A 21,560-nucleotide genomic window follows, 5' to 3' on the forward strand; every position below is an offset into this window, starting at 1 on the left:
GCACCGCTAGGTGACCCTCCCGCAGAAGATGAATCCGATGAAGTAAAAGCTGTTTACGCGACTCGGAAAACTCGGTACTCTCAAGTTCGGTGTGCCATCCCGTGCGATCTGGAATCCGATCTTCAAAAACGTTTTGAGCACCATGATCCTCATGAGTTGATGAATGAGCTGAAAGCTATATTCGAGACTCATGCGGCGATGGAATGCTATGAAGCATCGAAACATTTCTTCAGCTGTATGATGGAAGAAGGCAGCTCCGTTAGTGAGCACATGCTCGCCATGACCGGGCATGCGAAGAAACTCGGTGACTTGGGAATAGTGATTCCTAACAGATCGGGGATTAATCGTGTCCTTCAATCACCGCCACCAAGTTACAAGAACTTTGTGATGAACTACAATATGCAGAACATGAACAAGGAGTTACCTGAACTCTTTGGCATGCTAAAAGCTGCTGAGATTGAGATCAAGAAAGAGCACCAAGTGTTGATGGTCAACAAGACCACCAGTTTCAAGAAACAGGGGCAAGTCTAAGGGAAAATTCAAGAAGGGTGGCAAGAAAGCTGCCACGCCTCCTATGAAACCTAAGAACGGCCCTAAGCCCGATGCTGAGTGCTATTATCGCAAGGAGAAGGGACACGGGAAGCGTAATTGCTCCAAGTATTTGGCAGATCCGAAGAGCGGCCTTGTCAAGAAAAAGAAAGAAGGTATATCTGATATACATGTTATAGATGTTTATCTCACTAGTTCTCGTTCTAGTACACTGGGTATTTGATACTGGTTCGGTTGCTCATATTTGTAACTCGAAACAGGAACTAAAGAATAAACGACAACCGCTGAAAGATGAAGTGACGATGCGCGTTGGAAATGGATCCAAGGTCAATGTGATCGCAATGGCACACTTCCTCTACATCTACCTTCGGGATTAGTTTTAAGCCTAAATAATTGCTATTATGTACTGCGTTGAGCATGAACATTATATCTGGATCTTGTTTAATGCAAGACGGTTATTCATTCAAGTCTGAGAATAATGGTTGTTCTATTTTTATGAATAATATCTTTTATGGTCGAGCACCACAAAAGAATGGCTTATTTCTCGTTAGATCTCGATAGTAGTGATACGCACATACATAACATTGATGCTAAGCGAATTAAACTTAATGATAATTCTACTTATATGTGGCACTGTCGTCTTGGTCATATTGGAGTGAAACGCATGAAGAAACTCCATGCGATGGATTACTTGAATCACTTGACTTTGAGTCACTTGATAGATGCGAAGCATGTCTAATGGGAAAAATGACAAAGACTCCATTTTCTGGTTTGATGGAGCGAGCTACCGACTTATTAGAAATCATACATACCGATGTATGTGGACCAATGAGCGTAGCATCGCGCGGTGGTTATCGTTATGTTCTAACCTTCACAGATGATCTGAGTAGATATGGGTATATCTATTTCATGAAACATAAATCCGAAACTTTCGAGAAGTTTAAGGAATTTCAAAGTGAAGTAGAAAATCAACGTAACAAGAAGATCAAATTTCTACGATCTGATCGTGGAGGTGAATATCTGAGTTATGAGTTTGGCATGCATTTAAAGAAATGCGGAATACTTTCACAATTGACACCGCCGGGAACACCTCAACGAAACGGTGTGTCCGAACGTCGTAATCGAACTCTCTTAGATATGGTTCGTAGTATGATGTCTCTTACTGATTTGCCGTTATCATTTTGGAGTTATGCATTAGAGACAGCCGCATTCACTTTAAATAGAGCACCATCAAAATCCGTAGAAACGACACCGTATGAATTATGGTTTAATAAGAAACCTAAGCTATCGTTCTGAAAGTTTGGGGTTGCGAAGCCCTATGTAAAGAAGTTACAACCGGACAAGCTAGAACCCAAAGCGGAGAAATGCGTCTTCATAGGATACCCTAAGGAAACTATAGGGTACACTTTCTATCACAGATCCGAAGGCAAAATCTTTGTTGCTAAGAACGGAACCTTTCTTGAGAAAGAATTTCTCACTAAAGAAGTGACTGGAAGAAAAGTAGAACTCGATGAGATTGATGAATCTATACTCGTTGATCGAGTAGCGCGCATCGAAGTTGTACTGTACCGCCTACACCGGCAAGAGAGGAAGCTAATGATAATGATCATGAAACTTCGAACGAGGAAACTACTGAACCTCGCAGATCGACAAGGGAACGTGCCACTCCTGATTGGTATGATCCTTGTCTAAATGTCATGATTGTAGATAACAATGATGAGGACCTGCGACGTATGAAGAAGCGATGATGAGCCTAGATTCCAACAAATGGCAAGAAGCCATGAAATCCGAAATGGGATCCATGTATGATAACAAAGTATGGACTTTGGTAGACTTACCCGATAGCCGAAAGGCTGTCGAGAATAAATGGATCTTCAAGAGAAAAACAGATGCCGATGGTAATATTATCGTCTATAAAGCTCGACTTGTCGCAAAGGGTTTCCGAGCAAATTCAAGGAGTTGACTACGATGAGACTTTCTCACCTGTAGCGAAGCTAAAATCTGTGAGGATTTTGTTAGCAATAGCTGCATTTTTCGATTATGAGATTTGGCGAGATGGATGTCAAAACGGCGTTCCTTAATGGTGACATTGAGGAAGAGTTGTATATGGTACAACCCAAAGGTTTTGTCGATCCTAAAAATGCTGACAAAGTATGCAAACTTCAGCGTTCAATCTATGGACCGAAGCAAGCATCAAGAAGTTGGAACCGACGCTTTGATAAGGTGATCAAAGACTTCGGGTTTATACGGTGTCATGGAGAGGCCTGTATTTACAAGAAAGTGAGTGGGAGCTACTGTAGCATTCCTGATATTATATGTAGATGACATATTATTGATCGGGAATGATATAGAACTATTAAGCAGTGTTAAAGGTTATTTGAATAATAGTTTTTCAATGAAAGACCTTGGTGAAGCATCATATATATTAGGCATCAAGATTTATAGAGATAGATCAAGACGCCTAATAGGGCTATCACCAGTACATATCTGGACAAGATTCTAAAGAAGTTTAGAATGGACGAAAGTAAGAAAGGGTTCTTACCTATGTTACCAGGCAAGGTATTGAGTAAAACTCAAGGACCGGCTACGAGAGAAGAAAGAGAAAGGATGTGTAACATCCCCTATGCCTCGGCGATAGGATCTATCATGTATGCCATGCTATGTACTAGACCGGATATAGCACATGCTGTTAGTTTGACTAGCAGATATCAAAGTGATCCAGAATGGAACAACTGGACAGCGGTCAAGAATATCCTGAAGTACTTGAAAAGAACTAAGGATATGTTTCTTTGTTATGGAGGTGACCAAGAGCTCGTTGTAAACGGTTACACCGATGCAAGTTGGAACACCGATCCGATGACTCTAAGTCACAATGCTGGGTACGTGTTTATATTGAATGGTGCTGCGATAAGCTGGGCAAGCTCGAAGCAGTGCACGGTGGCGAAGTCTTCAACAGAATCGAGTACATAAGCGGCTTCAGAGGCTTCATCAGAAGCGGTATGGATGAAGAGGTTCATTGTAGAGCTCGGTGTGGTTCCTAGTGCATTGGACCCATTAATCATTTACTGTGATAACATGGATGCCATCGCCAATGCACAAGAGCCAAGGTCACACAAGAGGCTGAAGCATATCAAGCTGCGTTACCACTCGATTCGCGAGTACATCGAAGATGGAGAAGTAAAGATTTGCAAAGTACACACCGATCCGAATGTAGCAGATCCGTTGACTAAAGCTCTCCCTAGGGCAAAGCATGACCAACACCAGAATGCCATGGGTGTTAGGTATATTACAATGTAATCTAGATTATTGACTCTAGTGCAAGTGGGAGACTCAAGGAGATATGCCCTAGAGGCAATAATAAAGTGGTTATTATTTATATCTTTATGTTTATGATAAATGTTTATATATCATGCTAGAATTGTATTAACCGAAACATTAGTACATGTGTGATATGTAGACAAACAAGAAGTCCCTAGTATGCCTCTTAAACTAGCTTGTTGATTAATGGATGATTAGTTTCATAATCATGAACATTGGATGTTATTAATAACAAGGTTATGTCATTGTGTGAATGATATAATGGACACACCCAATTAAGCGTAGCATAAGATCTCGTCATTAAGTTATTTGCTATAAGCTTTTGATACATAGTTACCTAGTCCTTATGACCATGAGATCATGTAAATCACTTATACCGGAAAGGTACTTTGATTACACCAAACACCACTGCGTAAATGGGTGGCTATAAAGGTGGGATTAAGTATCCAGGAAAGTATGAGTTGAGGCATATGGATCAACAAAGTGGGATTTGTCCATCCCGATGACGGATAGATATACTCTGGGCCCTCTCGGTGGAATGTCGTCTAATGTCTTGCAAGCATATGAATGAGTTCATAAGAGACCACATACCACGGTACGAGTAAAGAGTACTTGTCAGGAGACGAGGTTGAACAAGGTATAGAGTGATACCGAAGATCAAACCTCGGACAAGTAAAATATCGCGAGACAAAGGGAATTGGTAATTTATGTGAATGGTTCATTCGATCACTAAAGTCATCGTTGAATATGTGGGAGCCATTATGGATCTCCAGATCCCGCTATTGGTTATTGGTCGGAGTAAGTACTCAACCATGTCCGCATAGTTCTCGAACCGTAGGGTGACACACTTAAAGTTGGATGTTGAAATGGTAGTTCTTGAATATGGAATGGAGTTGGAATATTTGTTCGGAGTCCCGGATGAGATCCCGGACATCACGAGGAGTTCCGGAATGGTCCGGAGAATAAGATTCATATATAGGATGTCATTTTATGTGAATAAAATGTCGCGGAAGGTTCTATGGAAGGTTCTAGAAGGTTCTAGAAAAGTCCGGAAGAAACCACCAAGGAAGGTGGAGTCCACAAGGGACTCCACCTCCATGGCCGGCCAGCCCTAGTGGGGGTGGAGTCCCAAGTGGACTCCACCATAGGGGGCCGGCCACCCCCCACATGGGAGGTGGGAATCCCACCTTTGGGTGGGAGTCCTAGTTGGGCTAGGTTTGCCCCCTCCTATGGAAGGTTTTGGTTTCGGGTCTTATTCGAAGACTTGGACACCAACACTTGGGATCCACCTATATAATGAGGGGCCAAGGGAGGGGGCCGGCCACCCCAAAGACCATAGCTTGGCCGCCCCCCTTGAGTGGCCGGCCACCCCCTCCCAAACCCTAGCTTTGCTCCTCCACTTCATATTTCCCGCGTAGCTTAGCGAAGCTCCGCCGGACTTCTACACCGCCACCGACACCACGCCGTCGTGCTGTCGGATTCAAGAGGAGCTACTACTTCCGCTGCCCGCTGGAACGGGGAGGTGGACGTCGTCTTCATCAACAACCGAACGTGTGACCGAGTACGGAGGTGCTGCCCGTTCGTGGCGCCGGAACCGATCGTGATCAAGATCTTCTACGCGCTTTTGCAAGCGGCAAGTGATCGTCTACCGCAGCAACAAGAGCCTCATCTTGTAGGCTTTGGAATCTCTTCAAGGGTGAGACTCGATACCCCCTCGTTGCTACCGTCTTCTAGATTGCATCTTGGCTTGGATTGCGTGTTCGCGGTAGGAAAATTTTTGTTTTCTATGCAACGTTATCCTACAGCATCTGCCTCTCCGGACCACAGCGGATCGTCTGTGGCCACGCCATCGCCCTCCGCTCAGCACACCGGATCCGCTGTGCCCTCTGGCAGCATGTCGCCTTCCTCGTCTGTATCGTCTGTGGCGCCTGATCCTGCGCCCCCCACTGCTGAACCACCACGGCTTCGTACACGTCTTCAGCATGGCATCGAGAAGCCCAAGATCATTACTGATGGCCGTGTGCGTTATGATCGGCTCCGTTTTGCCAATTTGTGTGCTTCTGGTGAACCTTCGTCTGTTCAAGAGGCGCTTGCTGATCCAAAGTGGAAATCTGCCATGGATGAAGAGTATTCTGCATTGATGACAAACAAAACCTGGCATCTTGTTCCATCTTCGCCTGGCCGAAATGTGATTGATTGCAAATGGATTTACAAAATTAAGAGGAAGGCAGACGGTACCATTGACAGATATAAAGCTCGCTTGGTTGCTAAAGGGTTTAAGCAACGCTATGGCATAGACTACGAGGACACTTTTAGTCCTGTGGTGAAGGCGGCGACCATTCGTTTGGTTCTGGCTCTTGCTGTGTCTAGAGGTTGGCACCTTCGTCAGCTTGATGTGAAGAATGCGTTTTTACATGGTGTTCTGGAAGAAGAGGTCTATATGAAGCAACCCCCTGGTTATGAGGATGCTGCTCACTTGGGACACATTTGTCGGCTTGACAAAGCTTTGTATGGTCTAAAACAGGCACCTCGAGCTTGGTATTCTCGACTCAGTTCTAAACTTCAGTCTCTTGGTTTTTATGCATCCAAGCTGATACTTCTCTGTTTATCTACAACAAAGGGGGTGTAGTCATCTATATGCTTATTTATGTTGATGATATTGTTGTTGCTAGGTCATCAGAGAAGGCTGTTGGTGCTCTACTTCATGATGTTGGCATGGATTTTGCCTTGAAGGATTTGGGAGCATTACACTATTTTCTTGGGATTGAGGTAAAAAAGGTACATGATGGTATCATTCTCTCTCAGGAAAAATATGTTAATGAGCTTCTTAGCCGTGTGAATATGAAGATATGCAAAGCAGTGGATACTCCGTTGTCAGTATCTGAGAAGTTGTCTTTGACAGAAGGAGAAGCTTTGAGTAGTGATGATTCTACTCGCTACGGGAGTATTGTAGGTGCTCTACAGTATATTACTCTGACCAGACCAGATATTGCTTTCTCTGTCAACAAAGTTTGTCAGTTTCTTCATGCTCCTACAACAGTTCATTGGACAGCAGTAAAACGTATCTTGAGATATTTAAAAGGTACTTTGTCACTTGGACTACGGTTGAGTAAGTCTGGCTCTACAATGGTCAGTGCTTTCTCAGATGCTGACTGGGCAGGATGTCTAGATGACAGGAGATCCACTGGTGGGTTTGCAGTTTTCTTTGGATCCAATTTAGTCTCATGGAGTGCTAGAAAGCAAGCGACAGTGTCAAGGTCTAGTACAGAGGCTGAGTACAAGGCACTGGCTGATGCAACTGCTGAAGTCATATGGCTGCAAGTTCTTCTTACAGAGTTGGGAGTGTCGCAGAGTAGAGCGGCGTGTTTATGGTGTGACAATATTGGAGCTACATATCTCTCGAAGAATCCAGTGTTTCATGCTAGGACTAAGCATATAGAAGTGGATTATCATTTTGTTCGCGAGAGAGTTGCTCGGAAACTCCTGGACATACGGTTTATACCCTCAGGAGATCAGGTGGCAGATGGATTCACTAAATCACTTTCTACAAGACAGCTAGGCATCTTTCGTCGCAATCTTAACTTAGATAAGTTATGATTGAGGGGGTGTGTTAAATAGTCTGTATATCTAGCTGTATATGTATTGTGTATTTGTATGTATGTCGGTTATACAGGGTGTTGTACACCGACCCATCTCTGTAAGCCACCTATCTATATAAGTCATACCGCGGCTCTTGTTTAGGGTTACGCATCCCATACACGTTTGATAGTGAGGACAACAATAGGCATTCCGGAGCCAGAACAAGTGACTATTATAACCACTGAGTATGGTCGAGACCCTGGTAGACGTGCAAATTTTAATTATCTAGACTTGTTAAATTTTACTGTGTTGCGAGAGCAAAAAAAGTTTAATTTTGATGCTTATACTTTTCGCCCCCCCCCCCCCCCGTCTTTCATTCCTGGCTCCGTCCCTGATCACTCGCTTCAGTGTTCATTTGATTGCACGAATTGCCGTGATAAGAAGGAAATGAAACAGAAAAGGCAAGCTCGGTAACCAGAAGACAATCCCACAAGCGTATTAAGTACTGGCTGAGATTCCTTTCCAGCCAAAACACAATCTAGTCATACAGTATTATGTTACCATGCATGATTAATACTATGCCTTACGAGTAGAAAAAGTAACTGGTGCCAGGACATCAGTGCTCCAGGTGGAAAACACATTCAGTTAAACGCTGCAGTTTGCTTGCATCGAGCTTCTGGTTCGTCTGCGGCTTTTGTTTTGTGACGGTAAGCATCTTGGCTGCCGCATCCAGACTCCAACCATTTTGCACAGCATCTGCATTGAGGAAAAAGGAAACAATTGTCATCAGCTGCACTGAAATAAGTAAAAGCAGCTGTTCAACAATATATATATAATTGAAAAACACGTGCATAACTATTTTATATGTGTGATATCGATCAAGGAAAAGAACTGTACAATAATATAATTGAATAACTAATCAAGTAAAATTGGAATGGTAACACAGGATGCACTAGACAATTCAAGTGTAACTGCAAACACAAATGTAGTTGGTTGCATCCAACATGACCACTGACTCTGCACAGTGGTTCTTAATGGCAAGTTGACATGGATATCTTGAAATAATACCTCTCACTATTTTGTATAAAAATCCAAGACTATTTGTGTAGGCATAAGCTATTATATTCTATCACTTCAGAAAAAAATTACTCCTAACTATGTTTCTAAAAGAAGATTTTAACTACAAATATATAAATAATGATTGGGGCCCACCAATGGCTCAGAAATTTGGGTAACAAAAAAATCAGCACTGCTTAATTGATCCTCTAAAGTGAACTTGACTTCTCTAGAACATCCTCATTCTAAACGATAATGTGGTAAGCAAACAACATTGTGAATGTCCAATGCCCAATCAAGGAAGAAATGTGGACAGCATTTTTGATAGCATGAAATGGAATTTAGTTGCCATACACGAAATATTTCGACTCTGTTAACTTCAGCCAGCATGTCAAGAGCAATGTATTAAATGCAACCTTATAGCACAAGAACATTATGCCCGCATAAAATTAAGGAGGTATCCATTATTCACTTCGTAGTCCAAAGATTGGCACTTGAAGATTTACCGCCAGATAAGGTCCCAGGGCCCAGGCAACATGCCAGAGTGAAAGAGGTGGTAAATGATAAAGTGCCAATCCTTGGGGTCCTAAATCCAAATCTACCAATATTTTAAATGGGGAGCAGAGCACTTGCGCATCCAAATAAATCATAATCATATCACTACCAAAAGGAACGTAAAATATATACACAGTAGATGGTTAAATAGTAGATGGATGGACAGAATAAGAATGGTCTGTTGTTATCGTAATGTAAGTTAGATATCAGAAGGTTAGGACTTCTGAAAGAGGTAACTGGATCTGGGCCTCCTGGCCAGTGATATGTGTTCAGAGAGAAGTATTCAAATAAAATATGAAGGAAGGTAGCCATCTCAATATGCTCAGGTTTGATGGTGCAGCTAATGACACACGCTACTCAAGGATAGCAACACTCAATAGACAACTAAACTAGCCTTTTGTAAGAAATCACCTCACTCGGTAACAAAATTAGTGTTTGTTTTACGTATGAGGGTAACACTTCATACGGAAAGATCTACAGTATTCTAAGATGAAGAAATGCAGTGTGCATGCTTCAAACAAAACAAGTAACTGAACATGTTAGAATCCACAATAGGTAAAAAAAAAACTTGGAAGTTCGCTATTAACTAGCAGGTTCTCAAAACATACAGTTAGTAGCATCCTCCTCGCTCATCCCCATGAAGTGAGCCACATCTGCAACGCTGATTGTGGAATATGCAGAAGTCAACAGCTCGAATATCCTCTTTCTGTAGCTTTCTACATATGGCAAACAAAAGTGCAAATTCTGAGTTAACCAGTAAGGCCATAACGTAATCACAAACAAAAACAATGATACATTACTTCCAAAGTTCCAAGTATTATAACTTCAAGACAAGACCAGATGACAATGCAAGCAACAGGGAAATTTGAACCACGTGATAAGTTCAGAAGTCAACCTTTTTTGGACAGGGAATTGGCGTAAAGATTCATAAAAGAACATATAACCTCTATATCAATTAAAAATACCACATCAGTGCCACGTAAGGACTGTAGCTGGCATAACTGTACTTTCCAAACAGACGAAGAATGCATTGAAGTGTTCCATTCGCTGCATCACGTTGTTAATTAGGCAACTGTCCAAATCTGTGGTATTTAGGAACGAAAAAAAAAAGATCTCTTATCTAAGCACTATCAAAAGTTCAAAACCATGTGTATACATTGGAGACATAAACCTGCTGTTGCAGCCATCTATGGGACCAATATTTCATATACGTGTAGGAAGCTTCAACAGCCAAACCATAGTAGAACAAACCTCTACTACCAATGTCGGAGTCATATTGAGTGAGGATCTTGTCCGATTGCACAGATAAATCTTCTCCATGAATACTCATAAAGATAACCCACTTATCTCCCTGCCCCCCATCCCCACCACTAAACAGAGCTCCCACAACTCCATCAAAGCAAGCAATCCAAACTACACTGCATTACACAACTAGCAAAGTAGTTACTTCCATTTGTTGCATCATGTTGTTTATTAGACAAACGGTCCAAATCTGCAGTACTTAGACACGAAAAAATAATCTCTTATCTAAACACCACTAAAATCCCATGTGGATATAACGAATATATAAAGCCAGTGTGACTGACACCTACGGGACCAAACATTTTCTCATATGTTGTAAGCTTCTTCAACAACCAGACGATAATAGCACAAGACTTTACTACCAATGTCTCATTCATATTCAGCTAGGATCTTGCCCAATTACACAGATAAATCTTCTCCATGAATACTCCATCGACACAACCCACTCATCTGCATCTCCCCGCCCTCACCTCAAAATAAAAACACCACAGCTCCATAGAAACAAGCAATCCAAGCTACACTACATAATGCAACTAGCGAAGAAAACAAATATATACCATGCTAAACAGTAAAAAGCACAAGCAAAATACCTACGAAGGCAGCCACAAAATCAGCGATCTCAGGGCCCCACTCGAACCCATGTGCGCTTGTGTAGACGCCGGCGTAGTCGCGGTTCCAGAGGCACTGGCCAATCTTCCAGACGGCGGCAAGCTCCGGATGCGCGTCCTTCACCTCCTGAGGCACCGTCTTCCACAGAAACCTCGCGCTGTTCCTGCTCCGCACAACATTGGCACATAAACCCTAGGTTGGAACCCAAATCCGGACGCGGCAAAATTAAGAAAAACAGGGGGGGTGGGGGGGGGGGGGAGCAAATCACATACAGGTCGTTGAGGTAGAGGTGGGCGAGTAGGTGGACGGCGTACGGCCAGCCGTCGGTGGCGACGCCCTGGGACGCGACCTGCGAGTCGATTCGTGGAACGCGTGAGGGGAGGGGAGGGGGGTTGGGGATGCGATTTCGTCGCTAACCCTTGTGCGGGCGGGTGGGGCGGAGGAGAGGGGTGCGCGCGTACCTGGAGGAAGAGGTCGTCGCAGATGGGGGCGAGGTCGGGGTAGGAGTTGGCGGCGAGCGCCGCGTGCACGGTGGAGAGATCCATCGGCGGCGGAGGAGATGGCCGGCGGTGGGGGACGGGAGGAGGAGGGTTTTGGCCTCTGGGATTCGAGGAATTTGGGGCAGGTTCTGGCTTCTTGTTTCCGGGGAGGATACTGAGCATAGGATGGTGTATATCGATCTTGCCGGTCTGGCCCAGCCACTTTTTTCTGGACCAGCCCAATTACTTTGGATGGCTTTGTTCGGTTTTGATTTTTGAAACTTGCAGTGCTGTTTGCCAAAATCCAGTAATTTAGTGATAATTATTATCGCAATCTAAAAGTTGTTATTTAGTAGTTTTTTTTTTTTGCGTATAAGATCTCGGGCCTTTATTCAAACACACTCCCTCCAGCACTATCGGCCTGGCAGGACGTAGTGAGGAAGTCAGGGATTGAGTTCATCCAACAGCTGGTGATCTCCTGCGTGCATGCATATCTTGCACACCTGGTGAGCCGGCACATTGGCTGCTCTCTTTACATGCTTAATACAAAAAGAAAGAAAAAACGAGGCTAGTCCATCGACTTCAGAAAGAATTGGCGCTACTACTGAGCGCGAAACAGCGTGCGAGTCCCAGAGATTGACCATCTACAAGCAATCAACTTCAAGAACCACTCGCGCAAAACCTCGGAGCTTGGCGAAAATGACACCCTCAATGCCAAAGCTTCAGCGATTAACGGATCTGTTATACCTGGGTATGGTTTGCTCCACGCTCCAATGAAGCCGATCGGCGATCTAGCAATCCCTCCCGCTCCACCCATCCTTGTATCAAAGGAGATACCAGCATCTGTATTAATCTTTATCCAGTCATCATCAGGTGGTTTCCAGCCAAACCCTAGCAGAGTATTTGGAAACTGACGAGGGAGCTCCAGTAAGGCAAGAGCATCACGAGTCAGCTTCATAGACTGAACATGATCTAAACTTGTTTTGTCATGAACAACATTGTTCCTAGAGGTCCATATCACCCACATCACCGTAATGATCTTAGAGCGATCTCCCTCGTCAATCCGTGGATCACAAAGAATATCTTTGTTCCAGGTAGTTGGATGAAGGTCCGGCAGTTTAAGGTCCAGCCAGCTTTTCGCCTCCATCCAAAATCTTTGTGCATGGCTGCAGTAGATGAGCGCATGCATCATATTCTCATTTGCCTCTAGGCAAACTTTGCAACGAGCTAGAGGTGTGATGTGCCGATATTGGAGAGTGCTTTCTACTGTTAATATACCACGTAGTACACGCCACCAAAATACACGCACTTTAGGAACCACGTGTAGCTTCCATAGCTTATTCCACATCTGTTTTTCAGAGTTAGAAGTCTCGGTAACCATCCCTTCCGCTAGAGTGCCAAGCTCATTCCGCGTCATTAGAGAGTGGTACGTTGATTTCACAGAGTAGGTGCCCGTCTTCTCAAGATTCCAGGCCAAAAAATCCTCCCCACCATCACGTCTAAGTGGTATGTTTAATATAGCGTATGCCTCCGGTGCCACAAAGTTCCTTCTGACCAGAGCGGAATTCCATGACCAGTTTTCAGTATCAATCAGATCAGAAACCATCGCGAGCACATCAGGTTCTTTGTTCTCCAGCTGCACTGAGGGCTTCATCTATGTCAAACCAGGGATCCACCTATCGTTCCAGATGGACACTGTAATCCCGTCACCGATGCGCTTAATTATGCCACAAGACAGTGCCTGTTTGCCGGCCACAATGGCCCTCCACGTAGCGGACGCTCTAGCAGGGACCGTGGCTTGCATAAATTCAGTTCTAGGGAAGTACTTCGTCTTTAGAACCCGAGCGCACAGGGATTCCGGGTGTGTGATGAGGCGCCACCCATGCTTCCCAAGTAAAGCTCGATTAAACATCTCTATATTCCGAAAACCCATGCCTCCCTTGCTCTTTGGTGCTGTGAGCGAGTCCCAATCAATCCAGTGTAAAGAACGCCGATCAATGGAGCTGATATACCAGTACCTTGCCATATAAGGGATCAACTGTTTGCATATTTTTTTAGAGAGCAAGAAGCACTGACTTCAGAAAAATCTCCCTGCCAGCACTCGACACCAACCTCTCCGAACCACTTTGTATTTTACTGCGAATCCTTTCCCCTAGGTGGTCGAAAGTACCACTAGTGATGCGGCCCATAGCCGTAGGCAGACCCAGATATCGTTCATTAAAGGCCTCTACTGCTTGATGACGCGTAAAGCACACGCCCGTTGGGAACCCCAAGAGGAAGGTGTGATGCGTACAGCACCAAGTTTTTCCTCAGTAAGAAACCAAGGTTATCGAACCAGTAGGAGTCAAGGAGCACGTGAAGGTTGTTGGTGACGGAGTGTAGTGCGGCATAACACCAGGGATTCCGGCGCCAACGTGGAACCTGCACAACACAATCAAAATACTTTGCCCCAACTTAACAGTGAGGTTGTCAATCTCACCGGCTTGCTGTAAACAAAGAATTAAACGTATGGTGTGGAAAATGATGTTTGTTTGCGAAGAACAGTAGAGAACAATGATTGCAGTAGATTGTATTCAGATGTAAAAGAATGGACCGGGGTCCACAGTTCACTAGTGGTGTCTCTCCAATAAGAAATAGCATGTTGGATGAACAAATTACAGTTGGGCAATTGACAAATAAAGAGGGCATAACAATGCACATACATATCATGATGAGTAATATGAGATTTAATTGGGCATTACGACAAAGTACATAGACCGCTATCCAGCATGCATCTATGCCTAAAAAGTCCACCTTCGGGTTAGCATCCGCACCTCTTCCAGTATTAAGTTGCAAACAACAGACAATTGCATTAAGTATGGTGCGTAATGTAATCAACACAAATATCCTTAGAGAAAGCATTGATGTTTTATCCCTAGTGGCGACAGCACATCCACAACCTTGGAACTTTATTGCAAGTCTTATTGATGCTTGTCTTGAAAGTACTATTCATGAAAAGTTTTTGTTATATGATTTGGTTGTTTAGTCATTGTCTTTACCATTGCTTCGAATCACTTCATTCATCTCATATGCTTTACAATAGTATTGATCAAGATTATGATAGGATGTCACTTCAGAAATTATCCTTGTTATCGTTTACCTACTCGAGGGCGAGTAGGAACTAAGCTTGGGGATGCTTGATACGTCTCAAACGTATCTATAATTTCTTATGTTCCATGCTACTTTTATGATGATACTCACATGTTTTATACACACTTTATGTCATTTATATGCATTTTCTGGCACTAACCTATTGACGAGATGCCGAAGAGCCAGTTGTTGTTTTCTGTTGTTTTTTGTTTCAGAAATCCTACAAAGGAAATATTCTCGGAATTGGACGAAATCAACGCCCAGGGTCTTATTTTTCCACGAAGCTTCCAGAAGACCGAAGGGGATACGAAGTGGGGCGACGAGGCGCCGCTACCATAGGGCCGCGCGGGCCCCGACGAGGCGCCGCTACCATAGGGCCGCGCGGCCTAAGGGGGGCCCGCGCCGCCCTATGGGGTGGGCCCCTCGTGCCGCCTCCGACTCTGTCCTTCCGCCTACTTATAGCCTTCGTCGCAAAAACCCCAGTACCGAGAGCCACGATACGGAAAACCTTCCAGAGACGCCGCCGCCAATCCCATCTCGGGGGATTCAGAAGATCGCCTCCGGCACCCTGCCGGAGAGGGGAATCATCTCCCGGAGGACTCTTCATCACCATGATCGCCTCCGGATTGATGTGTGAGTAGTTCACCCCTGAACTATGGGTCCATAGCAGTAGCTAGATGGTTGTCTTCTCATCATTGTGCTAACATGTTAGATCTTTTGAGCTGCCTATCATGATCAAGATCATCTATTTGTAATGCTACATGTTGTGTTTGTTCGGATCCGATGAATATGGAATACTATGTCAAGTTGATTGTCAATCTATCATATATGTGTTGTTTATGATCTTGTGCTCTCCGTTGCTAGTAGAGGCTCTGGCCAAGTTGATACTTGTAACTCCAAGAGCGAGTATTTATGCTCGATAGTGGGTTCATGCCTCCATTAAATCTGGGACAGTGATAGAAAGTTCTAAGGTTGTGGATGTGATGTTGCTACTAGGGATAAAACATCGATGCTTTGTCTAATGATATTTGTGTTGATTACATTACGCACCATACTTAATGCAATTGTCTGTTGTTTGCAACTTAATACTGGAAGGGGTGCGGATGCTAACCCGAAGGTGGACTTTTTAGGCATAGATGCATGCTGGATAGCGGTCTATGTACTTTGTCGTAATGCCCAATTAAATCTCACACTCGTCATCATGATATGTATGTGCATTGTTATGCCCTCTTTATTTGTTAATTGTCCAACTGTAATTTGTTCACCCAACATGCTATTTCTTATTGGAGAGACACCACTAGTGAACTGTGGACCCCTTTCAATTCTTTTACATCTGAATACAATCTACTGCAAACATTGTTCTTTACTGTTCTTCGCATACAAACATCATTTTCCACACCATACATTTAATCCTTTCTTACAGCAAGCCGGTGAGATTGACAACCTCACTGTTAAGTTGGGGCAAAGTATTTGGATTGTGTTGTGCAGGTTCCACGTTGGCGCCGGAATCCCTGGTGTTGCGCCGCACTACACTCCGTCACCAACAACCTTCACGTGCTCCTTGACTCCTACTGGTTCGATAAACCTTGGTTTCTTACTGAGGGAAACTTGCTGTTGTACGCATCACACCTTCCACTTGGGGTTTTCCAACGGGCGTGTGCTTTACGCGTCAACAAGCTAAATTTCTGGTGCCGTTGCCGGGGAGATCAAGACACGCTGCAAGGGGAGTCTCCCACTTTCAATCTCTTTACTTTGTTTTTGTCTTGCTTTACTTTATTTTATTTACTGCTTTGTTTGCTTTCTTATATCAAAATACAAAAAAAATAGTTATTTGCTTTACTTTATTTACTGTCTTGTTTGCGTTCTCTATATCAAAAACACAAAAAAATTAGTTACTTGCATTTACTTTATTTACTGTCTTGTTTTTTTCCTCATATTAAAAACACAAAAAAATTAGTTACTTGCATTTACTTTATCTAGTTTGTTTTATTTACTACTGCTAAAATGAGTAATCCTGAAGTTGAAGTTCGTTCGTTTAAGCAACAAGGGGGAGAATGTTTAAAAGATGCTTGGTATAGAATTAGTGATGCTCATAATAGGTGCACTAAGAAACACTCCACTATTATCCTACTCAGGAATTTTTATGTTGGTATCTCTAGCTGGAATAGGTATGTTCTTGATACTCTCGCGGGAGGTAATTTCCTAGGCACTCCTGATTTAGAAGCTAGTTGCATTATTGAGAGTCTAGTTGGAATACCACCTGTTAATGAAGTTAAAATTGAAATCTCTCTTGAAGATGTCATGAAAAAGTTGGAGACCATAGAGCAAAATCTTCCAAGTATTAATACTAAATTGGGAATCTTCTATCTCTAAATAGTTGGTCCCATTTTCCTGGCTTCTCGCGCAGCCACGTCACCCCAAATTCTGCCTCCCTGTCACAGCGCGTTACCTCCTGCTTAGGACTAACGTGGGCTGGAATAGATGCTTCATGAGCTGAAAGAGATGGTTCGGAGGGACGTGGGCTAAAACAGATGGTTTGACCCGACATGGGCTGGAAGAGATGCTTCATGGGCTGAAAGAGATGGTTCGCTAGACCTCCTCCACGTTGGCCCTAAAAAAAGAGGCAGACTCCCCAGTTCATCTTCCCCAGTCATCCTGATCGTCATTGCTCCTCCCACCACTGTGCGGCGGATAAATCCGAGCATTCAATCTAATAAATCTGAGCATTGAAAGATTGAAAACTGCTCTATGGAGTTCATCCTCTCCGCCATTTTCTCCAGCTTAAAAAGCACGGCATGGTGCCATCCGCCTTCACACCCATGACCCATCACGGCAACCTGGTCGCGCTTCGTCCTGCCGGCATCAGCCACGACAGGCTGCTCGGGTCACCTCCTCTGGCAGCGGTCTCCAGGCTGGTAGCTGTCCGCTCCGGATTTTTGATTCCCCTTCCATTTTACTTTCCAATCCTCCAACATGTGTTCCTTGATCTACCAGGTTGCGGTCTGGCTCGGAAGATGCTCGACATTTTGGCACCGATCCTGGAATTAGCAGTTCTGCCTGACTTCGTACGTAAAATCTTATCTCTTACTCTTAATTTTTAATTTACATTGGACAAGCTCGTGCATCTTCTATTTTCATCATCTTGCTGGTCGCATGTGTTTGTTACCCCAAAATCTCCCCTGATTTATTTAGTTGCATTGGAATTTGCTCTCCAACGTCATGCCCTCTCTCGAATCTGATTAGGGCCAATTATGCTTGACTGTCCACTGTAGTCGACCATCTATAGGTCAAAAGACGAAGGGACACATCTAAGTGAGACAGTCCCTCCGACCTGTATATTCTTACAATTGATAAAGTCAACTTTGGTACATATCGGTTTGTGAGCTATTCTTCTATACAGTCTCTTTGATGTGACAGTTCTTATTGGCTGTGCACGCAGAGTTTATTGCTTTTTCCTGGTTGTTTGCTTAGAATTTTTGTTATTGATTTGATTAGTTATATTGTAGGTTTGGTTTGCAGAAGCGCATAAATCTTCTATCTCTAAATAGTTGGTCCCATTTTCCTGGCTTCTCGCGCAGCCACGTCACCCCAAATTCTGCCTCCCTGTCACAGCGCGTTACCTCCTGCTTAGGACTAACGTGGGCTGGAATAGATGCTTCATGAGCTGAAAGAGATGGTTCGGAGGGACGTGGGCTAAAACAGATGGTTTGACCCGACATGGGCTGGAAGAGATGCTTCATGGGCTGAAAGAGATGGTTCGCTAGACCTCCTCCACGTTGGCCCTAAAAAAAGAGGCAGACTCCCCAGTTCATCTTCCCCAGTCATCCTGATCGTCATTGCTCCTCCCACCACTGTGCGGCGGATAAATCCGAGCATTCAATCTAATAAATCTGAGCATTGAAAGATTGAAAACTGCTCTATGGAGTTCATCCTCTCCGCCATTTTCTCCAGCTTAAAAAGCACGGCATGGTGCCATCCGCCTTCACACCCATGACCCATCACGGCAACCTGGTCGCGCTTCGTCCTGCCGGCATCAGCCACGACAGGCTGCTCGGGTCACCTCCTCTGGCAGCGGTCTCCAGGCTGGTAGCTGTCCGCTCCGGATTTTTGATTCCCCTTCCATTTTACTTTCCAATCCTCCAACATGTGTTCCTTGATCTACCAGGTTGCGGTCTGGCTCGGAAGATGCTCGACATTTTGGCACCGATCCTGGAATTAGCAGTTCTGCCTGACTTCGTACGTAAGATCTTATCTCTTACTCTTAATTTTTAATTTACATTGGACAAGCTCGTGCATCTTCTATTTTCATCATCTTGCTGGTCGCATGTGTTTGTTACCCCAAAATCTCCCCTGATTTATTTAGTTGCATTGGAATTTGCTCTCCAACGTCATGCCCTCTCTCGAATCTGATTAGGGCCAATTATGCTTGACTGTCCACTGTAGTCGACCATCTATAGGTCAAAAGACGAAGGGACACATCTAAGTGAGACAGTCCCTCCGACCTGTATATTCTTACAATTGATAAAGTCAACTTTGGTACATATCGGTTTGTGAGCTATTCTTCTATACAGTCTCTTTGATGTGACAGTTCTTATTGGCTGTGCACGCAGAGTTTATTGCTTTTTCCTGGTTGTTTGCTTAGAATTTTTGTTATTGATTTGATTAGTTATATTGTAGGTTTGGTTTGCAGAAGCGCATAAATGATGACTCATGCTGATGTTCACGGACAATAGGATGCAGCTGGTGCAGATCGACATTGATACGAGGCCCATGTATAACTTCAAGACTTAGTTCGTGTTGCAAGTATTTATCTCTTTTTATATCCTCTATTTTTTTTACATTATTCCTTTTCTTTGTAGAAGCCGCATCGCCTTACTTCTTATGATTTGCAACCAGGTCCTGCCCTGCTAACTTGAACATGGTCAGGTTTCAGAGGCAAAAGCCTATTTAATTTAGAAATGGTGACTACAAGTATATATTTTTTCTTGATTGCTTTTTTATACAAAACCTACTAGCTATCCTGATCAGGTATGGGGAACATATTGTCAATCCTTTTCCAGAGGGATTCTAACAATCTATTTCAAGCAATGTCAGTCATACGCACAGCGAGAATCCTTATAGAAGTACCACTGCCAAGAGTTTATTTTTCTCACGCCTCTAGATATAATTGTCAATGCAACCTTTGCGAGGTCCGTTATTTTGATATGCAGTTTAAAGTACAGCAAGAGCCAATTTCACAATGGTGAATAGGTCTACTCTATTTACCTCCTAATACCACTGGTACAATACTACTAGCTTTTCTTGGAACCATAGTTGATTACCAAAAAGTGCTCATTTATTTTATACAGCTCTGACCTCATTTTTGCCCAGTCTAGATGCATCATTTTTATGGTTAGTTTTTCAGGACATCGCGATGCTAGGGAAAGAAAAGTCAGTTTCAACTGAAACATAACGCTGGTGACAAATGAAATGCTGCATTGACTTTCGTACTCATTTCGGTCGCCAGCTGAGTTAATAGTGCCTCTCATTGTTATTTTCTTTCTATGACATGTCGTTGAATCGCCATGTTCTTCTATCAATGATGAATGAATGCCCATGTCTCATTATCTAGATGTAAAATGGATGATGAATGAATGAATGTCCTTTGACTCGGCGGATCAACTTGGATGATGTTCTGGTTACTTTTTTTCAATGTTAACCAACTTTTGCTTTGGCACCCCTCATTGTATTCGTCTGATGAATACAATATGTTTCTCCCTCGATGTTAGTATAGTCCATCTTTGAAAGATATACTTGGAATTAAACTCCTTACAAAAAGCCCCTTGAAATAAATAAATTACAAGTTCTAATAATTCAAATTACCATTGTAAAATAAATATTGACATTTGTATGTGCATGTTCCCGCAAGTGTTTCCGCAGCAACGTGCGGGGAATCATCTAGTATTACTTAATAGCACTGATAAACTTGATAAATCTCTAGGTGGAATTAATGAGAGAATTGCCGTCTTAGAAACTTGTGCTACTCATGGTAATCAAACCCATAGGATTAGTGAACTTGAAAAAGCTATGGGAACCTTGGGTTCAACTTTTTCTTCTCTTAAGTTTAAGGAGAAAGCTTATGTGGGTAAGGAGCAAAAGTTCATGTATGTCTCTAAGGTGCCTAAGCCAAAAAAAACTATTATAGGCCTAAAATTGACAAAGCCCTTAGTACCACTATAGATAATGGAACATCTAAAATCTCTATTGTGACAAGTTGTGAAAATTATGACGTTGATGCTTCATCTCTTGATAATACTTGATTCACACTTTCTGCGCCTAGCTGAATGGCGTTAAAGAAAAGCGCTTATGGGAGACAACCCATTATTTTACTTCTGCACTTTTGTTTTATATTTGAGTCTTGGAAGTTGTTACTACTGTAGCAACCTCTCCTTATCTTTATTTTATTGCATTGTTGTGCCAAGTAAAGTCTTTGATAGTAAAGATGATACTAGATTTGGATTACTGCGCAGAAACAGATTTCTTGCTGTCACGAATTTGAGTAGGATTCTCTGTAGGTAACTCAGAAAAATCTGCCAATTTACGTGCATGATCCTCAGATATGTACACAACTTTCATTCAATTTGAGCATTTTCATCTGAGCAAGTTAAGTGCCCCAGAAAATTTCGTCTTTACGGACTGTTCTGTTTTGACAGATTCTGCCTTTTATTTCGCATTGCCTGTTTTGCTATGTTTGATGGATTTCTTTGTTCCATTAACTTTCATTAGCTTTGTGCAATATCCAGAAGTGTTAAGAATGATTATGTCACCTCTGAATATGTGAATTTTTGATTATGCACTAACCCTCTAATGAGTTTGTTTTGAGTTTGTTGTGGAGGAAGTTTTCACGGATCAAGAGAGGAGGATGATACAATAGGATCAAGAAGAGTGAAAACTCTAAGCTTGGGGATGCCCCCGTGGTTCATCCCTGCATATTTCAAGAAGACT

The 21,560-nt window shown here is 43.2% G+C and overlaps 2 protein-coding genes across 2 annotated transcripts; both read right to left on the minus strand.

Annotated features, from left to right (window-relative positions):
* Positions 1-7,894: 7,894 nt before the first annotated feature.
* On the minus strand, positions 7,895-11,624 carry LOC127334838 (COP9 signalosome complex subunit 8). Its single transcript, XM_051361381.2, has 5 exons — positions 11,430-11,624; positions 11,241-11,317; positions 10,950-11,131; positions 9,666-9,773; positions 7,895-8,202 (listed from the first exon to the last, which is right to left on the minus strand). The coding sequence occupies exons 1-5, from the start codon at positions 11,511-11,513 to the stop codon at positions 8,063-8,065; spliced, it is 591 nt and encodes a 196-aa protein (XP_051217341.1). The 5' UTR covers positions 11,514-11,624; the 3' UTR covers positions 7,895-8,062.
* Positions 11,625-12,048: 424 nt separating this feature from the next.
* Positions 12,049-13,101, minus strand: LOC139835727 (uncharacterized). The gene has a single exon (XM_071825590.1). It carries the CDS (start codon positions 13,099-13,101, stop codon positions 12,049-12,051), a length of 1,053 nt encoding a protein of 350 aa, XP_071681691.1.
* Positions 13,102-21,560: the final 8,459 nt, after the last annotated feature.

The sequence above is a fragment of the Lolium perenne genome, chromosome 2, assembly GCF_019359855.2.
Source record: "Lolium perenne isolate Kyuss_39 chromosome 2, Kyuss_2.0, whole genome shotgun sequence".
Lineage (NCBI taxonomy): Eukaryota > Viridiplantae > Streptophyta > Magnoliopsida > Poales > Poaceae > Lolium > Lolium perenne.

Bases quoted from the DNA above. Each gene is read 5' to 3' on its own strand.
- LOC139835727 (XM_071825590.1), bottom strand. From the start codon at position 13,101: ATGAAGCCCTCAGTGCAGCTGGAGAACAAAGAACCTGATGTGCTCGCG.
- LOC127334838 (XM_051361381.2), bottom strand. From the start codon at position 11,513: ATGGATCTCTCCACCGTGCACGCGGCGCTCGCCGCCAACTCCTACCCC. The intron at 11,132-11,240 runs GTATGTGATTTG...TGTGCGGAGCAG, and splicing joins CACCTCTACCTCAACGACCT to GAACAGCGCGAGGTTTCTGT. The intron at 9,774-10,949 runs GTATTTTGCTTG...TGCCATATGTAG, and splicing joins TTTTGTGGCTGCCTTCGTAG to AAAGCTACAGAAAGAGGATA.